Consider the following 10595-nt stretch of genomic DNA (forward strand, 5'->3'; position numbering starts at 1 on the left):
TGTTTATGAAAATTAATAAAATATAATTATAGAAAAAAAAAAAGAACGTGTGGCTAAGTGATTCCATGAACAACTCCCTCCTTCGCCTTAAGAACAGAAGAAATGGAAGGTGCCGGTACCAATGCTGAACATTTTGGCCAAACATTCTGTAGATAGAATCTTGAGCACATTTGGGGAAATGTAAAACAGAATCTCATATTCTCCTGGATTCCCAACTTCTGGGGACCACAGAGATTAGATGCAACCCTAAAACTATTAACCTGAAATAATTTTTAAACCTTAAACCAAAATTTGTAATAGCACCCTGGTGGTGGTGGTTATGTACCATTAGTGAGACAAAATCAACCCACAGCCGACCCTTCAGGGGGTTTTCAGAGGCAGTTAACTGTGTGGGAGAAGACTGCCCATCATTCTCCCACAGAGCAGCTGGTAGGTTTGAACTGTGTGCCTTTGGTTGGCAGTGCATCTCCTTATCACCAGGACACTAATGATTATACTATGTGAAGAGCTGGGAGAAAAAAAGCCCCAAAAAATCTCACTCCAAATTATTTCTGAATGTCTCCTTAGGAAAACAGTAACTTTCCTAGTAAAGAATGACTGTGATTTTGAACACTGTTTTCTTTTACTAACTATCTATATGGGATAAAATTTCCAGTAGCAACACAAAAGACCAGAAAGAAACCTTAGGGAGCAGAGTTTATGTTCACAGAGAAGGAACAACTCAGAAAAGCAGAGAATGGTTAACCAAGTCCAGGAATGTAATCACTGTTACTGAATTATATGTGCAGAAACTGATGAATTGTTTTATGTTTTGAAGCCTATATTCCCAACAAGATAAAAAAAGGTCAGTTATATAATAAGTAAGTACAATATTTAAATGTGGAATACAAAAATAGCACTTCAGTGGATGAGGCACAGCCATGACTGCTCTGTCTTGCCTCATCAACACTCAAGAAGCAGAGCAGAGGGTTCTTACCACATTAAGCACAATGTGATGGAGGCAGCCAATGCCCAGGAGTTTGTTCTCTGGTTGATAGTCATCTGAGATGAGCAATGACGGAGGAAGTACCCTTTCCAGATGTGGGTTCAGCCAGGGTCGAGTGATCTGCTGCAGAGTCCATGAGAAAACATGTTTGGTGGCAGGGTTATCTTTCCATGTTTCCCTAAATGGAAAAACATTTAGTGATGTACCGTTAATTGGAAAAGGAAATGAAGCTCTTCAAGATGAACAGAGTATTTCCTTAATCTTGAAAATGTGGTGTTGTCATTTTTATATACTGTTGAGTTGGAACTGAATCATAGCTGACCCTCCGGTGGATTTTCAAAGGATGTAAATCGCACAGAAAGAGACAGCTCATTTTTCTCTTGAGGAGCAGCTGTGGATTTAAACCACTGGTCTTTGAGCTGGCAGCGCAACTCCCTATCCACTAGGCTACCAGAGTTGCCCTCTTGAAAATACATACCTCACAAAAGAAAACTCTTGGGTTTGAAGATCTTGATAAAAATTACTGAACTTATTGTTAGGTGCCATCGAGTTGAGTACAACTCAGAGAGACCCTATGAACAACAGATCTGAACCCTGTCTTATCCTGTGCCATCCTCATCATCTCTGACATACTTGAGCTCACTGCTGCAGTCACCGTGTACAACCATCTGGTTGCGGGTCTTCCCTGCAGAGTAATATAAATTGCTTACACAAACTTACCACAATTAGCAACCATGCAGGGCTCTAGGTCTAAAGCTTACCAAATGAGAAGTGGTCCTTTATAGCTATGTAAATGACCTGTAGTGATGTTGACGGCAGTGATATACACAACAGTTACTGAGATGGGAGAGAGGAATAATATTAGAATGAGAAAATAAAATTAGTATTTTAACAATAATTTATAGCTTAAAAAGTTATGTACAACATGGTTGTTGTTAAGTGCCATCGAGTTGCAGGCGACTCATAGCGACCCTATGAAGGAGAGTCCTCGACGCTTGGGTGTCTGTCATCCTCTCTCTAGGTTCATAGGGTTTCCGGAGGCAAGCTATTACAGAAGTGGATGCCACTCCTCCTTCCAAGCTTGTTTAAATCGGGGAGCTCCACCCCACTCTCTGTCTGCATTGGGTAACCAACCATTAATGCATTTGACACATCAGTGTCACAGTGTTCAGCCTCACGGCAACAAAAAGTTACCACTGTATGACAACTTGTACACTAGGGCTATATGACCTAGAGGAATGTCTGAACAAAAACAATGAAAGAGACTTTAACTTCTAAATTAACCATGTAATACTGTTGCTGTGACAAACCAATGAGTTGGAAACAACTGGCAGTGGATTTTCAGAGGCTGTAAATCTCGGGAGACTCAGGTGCATTTGATACAGGCCATGGTCTTCACAAATCACTTGTTATGCATCAGAGTTGGACAATGACCAAGGAGGATAGAAGGAGAATTGATGCCTTTGAGCTGTGGTGCTGGAGAAGAGTATTGAGAATACCATGGACTGCTAGGAAAACAAGCAGATTTGTCCTGGAAAGGGTTAAACCGGGTGGCTCCTTGGAGGCAAGGATTCTGAAGCTCCGTCTAACATACTTTGGACATGTTGTGAGGAGAAACTGGTCCTTGGAGAAGAACATCATGCTTGGGAGGGTGGAGGGACAGAGCAGGAGAGGAAGGCCCTCTATGAGGTGGATTGATTCAGTGACTGGGATAATTGGGATGGGAGTGTCAGAGACAGTGCGAATGGCAAAGGACAGAGCAGAGTTTAGGGCCGTTGTACATAGGGTCGCTATGAGTCGCAGGCGACTCGATGGCACATAACAACAACAAATCACATGGGAAGAGACTGCTCATGTTTCTCCTGATTTCCAGCTTGTGGATTCAAACCATTGGTCTGTGAGTTGACTGCACAACTCCCTACCCATGAGACCACCACAGTTCCCCAACCATGTATTATCTTTATATTACATATAATTAAACTGAGATTCAGAGAGGCTGGCTGACCTTGTCCCATACACAAAAACCAAACCAAACCACTCGAAGCCAAGCTTTTAAACCCTAAGTTTTTAGTAACACGATAATCACACATACTTTTCTTTCCCTCCTCATGCCAGTACTACAAATAAGCAAATGGAAAATACTTCAGCAGTAATAATCATGAGGTGATTTTTATTTTTTAATTCCAAACATTGCATTCCTATCTAATAATTATCCCTATCTAATAAATAATGCAACCAGAATGTTTCTTGGAGACAAAGTTGGTTACGCGTCCTCTCACATATTCTGAATATGTTGTTAGGAGAAGCTACTTCTTGAAAAAGGACATCATGCCTAGAAAGGCCGAGGATCAGCAGAGAGGAAGACTCTCAATGAGAAAGACTGATACAGTGTCTGTGGCAAAGGAATCAAACATATTGAGGATGATAAAAACGGCACAGGATAGGACAGAGTTCAGATCTACTGTCATGGGGTTGCTATGAGTTGTATACTCAACTCAACGGCACTTAATAAGAACAACATTTTCTAATAAATAGAAATTGTACATAAACCAAAAGCAATGTATACGTTTATATGCAAATCAACATAAAATTGAAACAAATAAAAAACACAAAAATATGGCTCCAAGAATTTAAAGAATCTCCTCTAAACGCTCATCTCTACCAAACATAATCTTTAATCCAAGTGGATCAGAATTTCCAATTTATCCAAAATTATTTCGACCAGTTCTAGATAGAGTCATGAAAAATGGGACACCTGGAAGATCTGGGTTTTATCTCTACTTTGTCACTATTTAGTTTTGTCATCTACAATAGACCTTTATGGGTCTTAATTTAGGACCTTATTTCCCTCACAGGATGACTGAGAAGTGCAGAGTTGATGTGTGCAGCTACTAACTAAAATGTGGAGGTAAAGAGTCCACTCAGAAACTTTAGAAAGGCCTGGCCATCTACTTGGAAAAAATCAGTCACTGACAACCATCACAGTTCTACTGTGATACCATGAGTCTAAATTCACTCAATGGCGAGTATTTATGCTACTGATGAAGAAAACTAAACGAGGTTTCTTTGACCTCCAACATTTAAAACCACTAAGTGGAAGCTCAAAGTCTTATGGCAAAAGTACTTACTTATTTAAATCACATTTGAGAAGTCCCATTATCAGAGTAAATCTTCCTTTGTCATCTTCATTTTCTCCATAGAGGAATCCTGCTATAGAACCACAGCTGGAAACTTGAAGCAGTAAGGAGAGCACTTCTCTAGCAATGTCCTGAGATCTTGGACTGGTCCATGGTTGCTCCAAGCTGTGTGTGATGGCAAAAATATAGACAGGTCCTGCCAACTGATGCAGCCCTGTCTTCCATGCAGGGCCCACCTGAAAATTTTTGGCAGTTTCAACTTTCCCAAGTAGCTTGAGAAAGAACAGTCCAACTTCTATAGCTTTTACAGACACCCCAGAATGACCATCAGTTCTACCTTCCTCTTCCTTGGCAGGGGCTGCGTATTTTCCGAGAGCTTTTGCCACATCTCCCAGCATCTCAGTCCTTCTGCGCATTGGTGTGCCACTCCCCTCAAACAATTTGTCACATTCTGTAACTTCTATTAAGGCACTAAGGTCCTGAACAACTGCATCTCTACTATTACCCCATCGGCCCTCCTGGTGGTTAAGACGATGCAGTATCTGTGAGAGAGCCTGCGTCAATGAATCGGAAGACAGACCTCCCGGCGAGAACGAGGACTCCTCGGGAGACCTATTTTCCCGAACATACTCAAGTTCCATTCTTGGGGAGAGGTAGGAGTTGGTCTCCCCTATAAGATGTAGGTAGGGGTTTAGAGAAATCACTTATGAAGGAAGGCGGGATAACCTGGCATTTGAATTCTCCCAAAGAAGCCCAAAGTCAAAATTAAACTCTGAGACGGCCTGGATGAGAAAGGAGAGCCCGGTCACAATAAAATTTACATAAAGCGAGGAAGAGGCCACCGAGTGGCACAAAACTCAAGGATGCCAAGCCAGCAATCTGAAAAGGTCCGCAGCTAAAACTAATTCAGCAGAGGAAGTTATGTGACAATCAGCTTCCTTACAGATTACAACCAAGGGAATCCTATTGGGCAGTTCTACTGTCTGTAGGGTCTCGGTGAACCGGAATCAACTTCTTAACAGTGGGTTTGGAAACGGATGAGGCAAAAGAAGGGGGAGGGGCTTACTAGTAAATTTCAGACTTTCGACTGAGAAGTTAGGACTGTAAACCAATCTAGAATTACTGGAAATTCAAAGTAAAATCAGCAAAAAAAAAACAAAAACCGAAGAGTTTTAAAAATAAACTAGAAATACAAAAAATTAACCTTACAACATTCCCCAAATATCCGAAGCTGGCTACATCGTTGCCACAAAGCACAAAACTGACTTCCGCCAATACTGCCGCAATGTTTTTTCGGCTCACAAAGTTGACTTCCGCCAATACTGTCGCAATGTTTTTTTCGGCTCACGCCTTTGCGGTCTTAAAGCAATAGAGATCGCAGTTCAGAAAAAAGGGCGGAAAGGCGGAGCTATGGAGAACTTATTTGCATAGATCGCTAATTTTACTTCTATCTAGTTTATAAAAAGATAAAAAAAGTTTAAATTTTAGTATATCTATGTATATTATTGAATTGTATAGGATTTTATATACCAATATTGAAAATATCGGAACTACCTTTGCCACCCTTTCCTTAAGGACAGTAGCACATACTTGGGTCTTGCTCGACGGCACCAACTCTTCGATCCTTTTCCGGTTCATACGCATGATGATCGGGAGTTCATACGTCTGTATGACATGTGCCACCTACTAACCTTGTTACGACGGAGGCACACTACCCATCTGACATGGACTGGGAAAGGATACTTATTCACTTTCTCACTTTTTTAACTATAGTTCTAAGTTAGGTGTTTTCTATATATGTGTGTAGTAGTTACTGGCTTTTTTTAATTTTTCTTGTATTTGTATGAAGTTTTAGGGTCGCTGTGAGTCGCAAGCGATTCGATAGCGCATAACAATGAAATTTTAACTGATAATTGTCATGCACTTTAGTAATTAGTTATTTCTACGAATGGTTTTATGTAATGTTTATCTTTACGTGACAGTCTATTTACCATGATGCTCTCTAGTTCTTCAAGTTAGGTAGTGGTTTTAAAAATTAACAGTGAATCTCTTTAATTGTGGATGGATATTTGGGCTGTTTGTTTTAGTTTCAAGATTATACGTTTTACCTCTTTTATTATTCTTTCGTAAACGGTATTTGACTTTATTTTTATTAACTCCAGGAGTTGACAGCATACCAATTGACATATTTCAACAAACGGATGCTCCCCTGGGATGTGCTTGTTTGTGTCAAGAAAAACTGGATAAATTATGTATACTGCATTTAAACAGATGAGGGAGAGAATAAATTAAAAGCAATATATGATAGGGTATTATGGTTATCACAAGAGTCCAGATATAAGAGTGCATAGTGGTGGGCGGTGTGAGGGATACGGGTGGACTGTATACCAAAGAAAGAATTTTTCTTACTTTTTCAAAGAGAGGAGGAAGGCTGTGTTGGGAGAAAAGTGCAACAATGAATGAATGGAAATAAAAAATCTCACGTGCCCATCAAAAAAAAAAAAAAGAAAGAAAAAAATAAATCTGGAGGACAGCCACCTGACCAACTGACTGAGATCGATATTTGTTCCCATTTCAAAGAAAGGTGATCCGACAGAGTTCAGAAATTATAGAACAATAACATTAATGTCACATGCAAGCAAGATTCTACTGAAAATTATCCAAAAACGTCTGGAGCAACACATCAACAGAGAACTGCCAGATGTGCAGGCTGGGTGGTACTAGGGATATTATAGCTAAGGTAAGATGGATCTTGGCAGAATACCAGAAGAATGTCTATCTGTGCTTCATTGACTATGCAAAGGCTTTTCACTGCGTGGATCATAACAAATCGGCTGACTCTGACAAGAATGGGAATCCCAGAACATTTGATTGTGCTTATGAAAAACCTATACTTGGACCAAGAGAAAGTCATTAGAACAGAGCAAGGAGACATTGTATGGTTCAAAATTGGGAAGGGTGTCCACCAGGGATGTATTCTTTCTCTACACCTTTTCAATATGTATGCAGAACAGATCATCCAAGATGCTGGATTATATAAGGAGGAATGTGGCGTCAGGTTGGTGGAAGATTCATCAACAACTTGTGTTATGCAGATGACACAATCCTGCTTGCTGAAACTGAGGAGGACTTGAAGCACTTGCTGCAGAAGGTCAAGGACTGCAGCCTTTAATATGGATTGAAGCTCAACATCAAGAAAACATTCTCACCACTAGGACAATTGGCAGCATTAGCATGGATGGTGAAGAGATTAAGGTAGTTAACAATTTTAGTTTTTTTGGCTCAACATTCAACACTCTTGGTACCAGCAGCCAAGAGATGAATTGCATTGGAAAGTCAGCTGTCAGGGACCTCTGCAGAGTACTGAAGAGCAACAACATCAGGCTGGAGACTAAGGTGCGCCTGATCCGGGCTATAGTCTTTGCATTTGTGTGCTATGCATTGGACAGCTGGACAGTAACTAGGGACGATAGAAAGAGATTCAATGCCTTCAAGCGATGGTGCTGGAGAAGAGTGTTGAATATATACTTACCTGGCAGGGGAGATACCATGATCACGAAGGTGGTTTTCCCAGGGCGAGGCTTATCCATTGCACTCCGGATGTGCTGACCCCTGCGATTTCCCCAAATGTGGGAAACTCGACTGCATAATTTGTGGTAGACATGTACCCAATCCTGGAATTGACACATTGGCCAAATAAAGTTAAAATTCTACCACCAAAAAAAAAAAAAAGAGTGTTGAATATACATACCATGGACAAACAGGTTTGTCTTGGAGAGGGTGAAACTGGACTGCTCCTTGGAGGCAAGGCTTCTGAAGCTTCGTCTGACATACTTTGGACATGTTGCAAGGAGGGACTGACCAGTCCTTGGAGAGGGACATCATGTTTGTGAGGGTGGAGGGACAGGGCAGGAGAGGAAGACCCTCTATGAGATGCATTGATTCGGTGGCTGGGGTAATGGGGTAGGTGTGTCGGAGATAGTGAGATTAGCACAGGATAGAGCAAGGTACAAGGCTCTTGTACACAGGGTCTTTACGAGTCGCAGGCAACTTGACATAACAACAACAATCACCTCATTTATTATCCTTGTAGGTGGTGTTCAAGTTGATTTTTACTAACCTTGTGTAAAACTTGCCTTATCTTTTTCTGTTAACACCATCTTTGACATAATCGAGCTCTTTGTCAAGTCAGCTAGCTGTCAGAGGACCTTCCTCTACCCTTGCACACCTGATGTCTTTTTTCAAACTGGCCCTTCCTCACAACATGCCCCAAGTATGTGAAACTATCTTTGTTCCAAAAAGCACTCTGGTTGCACTTTCTCCAAGACATAAATTGTTTGTTCTTTTGGCAGCCCATAGGATTCAGTACTCTTCTCTGACACCATGACTCAAAGGCATTGATTCTCTGCCATCCTAATTCATTGTCCAACTTTCACATGCATGTCGTGGTGTGCTGTAGAGTCAGAAGTGACCCATAGATGGACCCTCCAGTGGGCTGTCAGAGGCAGTTAATCACACAGCAAGTTACTGAAAAGATCATGACTCTTCAGGATTTTCATAGTTGGAAGATGAAAATGTTTGTCTCCCAAGGTTTCCTGGGCCCTTGAGAGTTTCAATTCTCCAAACATTTTCTCTAGTAAAAAGGCTTAACCCTTTAGGCATTTTGCACACTTGTGTTAAGCAGTGAGTTAAAAACCATTGCACCAATAATGGGTTGACTTGCTGTTATTAAGTACCATGGAGTCAGAACGAGGCTTATAGTTGACTCACCAGTGGGTTTTGAGAGGCAGTAAATCACATAGAAGGAGAACGTCCATTTTTATCTAGCAAACAAATCCCAACTGCTTGTCTTTGAGTTAGCACTCTCTCCTACTAAGTCACTCCACACTCCCAAGCATGACGTCCCTTTCCAAGGACTGATCCCTTTTTGCAACATGTCCAAAATATGTCAGATGAAGCTTCAGAATCCTTGCCCAAGGAGCAGCCTGGTTTCACCCTCTCTATCAGAACGAATTCATAGATGACCCTCCAGAGGGTTTTTGGAGGCTGTGAATCCCACGGGAGAAAATTGCCCATCTTTCTCCAGAGGTGCAGTTGGTAGGTTCAAACCAGGTACCTTTTGAGTTGGCAGCTCAGTTCCTTACCTCTAAGCTACCAGAGTTCTCTAATGAGTTGGATATTTCTGTTGTGTGGCATTCAGTCTGAATTGATCCATAGCTGACCCTCCGCGGGTTTTCAGAGGCATTAAATTGCATGGGAGATTGCCCATCCTTTTCCCTCGGTGACTAGACATTAATTACTCAATGGTAATTATGATAAAACAATGTCTATGAATGATTGACTGTACAGATACCAATATGATTTGTAAACCTTCATTCAAATAAAAGTAAACAAATTACTTAAAAAGAAAGAAAAATAAAAAGAGGAAACATTGTGCTCAGACATGTATCCATGATCCGAGCAAGGGGGCCAGCTGCACTCTGGTCCCGCTTGGCGGTGGGAGCTCCGGGGGTCCCCAGCAGTCGCTCGCGGTACTGAGCCTGGGCAGCAGGCGGCGCCTGGAAGAGCAGGAAAGGCAGCTGCCGGGACGCGTGGCTCTGCTGGCTCTGTGGAGGGGCGGGAACCGTCTTCCGTGGAGCGTGCACTGGCGGGGCGCCACGGCTCCCTGGTAGTCCTCTGTCCTAATCATTGTCACGTCGCGTGGGCATTCCTGTACTGGTCGCCCTCACCGCGGGTTCCCTGAGGGTGCAATTTGTTTTCACTTTGGGTTTCCCAGGGACCCGACTCTGTGACTGTCCTAGACTCTCACATAACTTTCCCGGTGGTGTCAAGCCTGAGGAAGGAAACGTCATGCTTGCAAAAGCCTAAATGCTAATGCAGGGCAGCTGGGCCACGGACACAGGGAGGGGACACCAGAAGCAGCTCGGTAGAGGGAGCTCGGGCGCCGATTTAGCCTCCGCCGAGCGTCCAGCCCAGCTGGTCGGCTCCAGGCTCCAGCTTCCCAGCTGCCTCTAGGAAGCAGGTGCCAAGTGCAGTGGATTAGAGGATGAAGCCCACTCTCCAGAGAGAATGCAGACCGAGCACCAGGGGCCTTCCAATCGTGGGGTCGGGTAGCGGTGGGGATGTGCGGGTAAGGTTAGTGTGTGCGTGGGAATATCACTAGTTCATTCTCCTGAGGAGGTGCTGGGATAGGGTTGTTGTTGTTACGTGCCGTCGAGTACACGTACGACGAGACTGGGGTAGATTCGGGGACGTAATGTACTTGGCGTACAGCGTGGGAGCAGGACGCCCTTCTTGTTACACTGTTAGCAAATTTCCGAGCTGCGATGTCTTCCTTCTTTCCATTTTTTTTTTTTTTTAAATCTTGGGCAAAAGTAACTCCTGTGCCTTAGTTTCTTTATTGGTGAATTGAGAATCCTTATGTCTTTGACTTGTTATGCACATAAACGGGCGAAGCACTTAGACACACTGGT

General features: G+C 42.6%; 1 protein-coding gene across 1 annotated transcript in view; it reads right to left on the reverse strand.

Annotated features, from left to right (window-relative positions):
* TTI2 (TELO2 interacting protein 2) overlaps positions 1 to 4763 on the reverse strand; it is a 28536-nt gene extending 23773 nt beyond the window's left edge. Inside the window, exons 1-2 of the mRNA XM_006901574.1 lie at positions 4114 to 4763; positions 977 to 1163 (exon numbers count right to left, since the gene is read on the reverse strand). Coding sequence (XP_006901636.1) covers positions 977 to 1163; positions 4114 to 4763 — 837 coding nt within the window. The remainder of the gene's footprint in view (positions 1 to 976; positions 1164 to 4113) is intronic.
* Positions 4764 to 10595: the final 5832 nt, after the last annotated feature.

This window comes from Elephantulus edwardii, unplaced genomic scaffold (genome assembly GCF_000299155.1).
Source record: "Elephantulus edwardii isolate Elephantulus edwardi_28Jun2011 unplaced genomic scaffold, EleEdw1.0 scaffold00334, whole genome shotgun sequence".
Classification (NCBI taxonomy): Eukaryota; Metazoa; Chordata; class Mammalia; order Macroscelidea; family Macroscelididae; genus Elephantulus; species Elephantulus edwardii.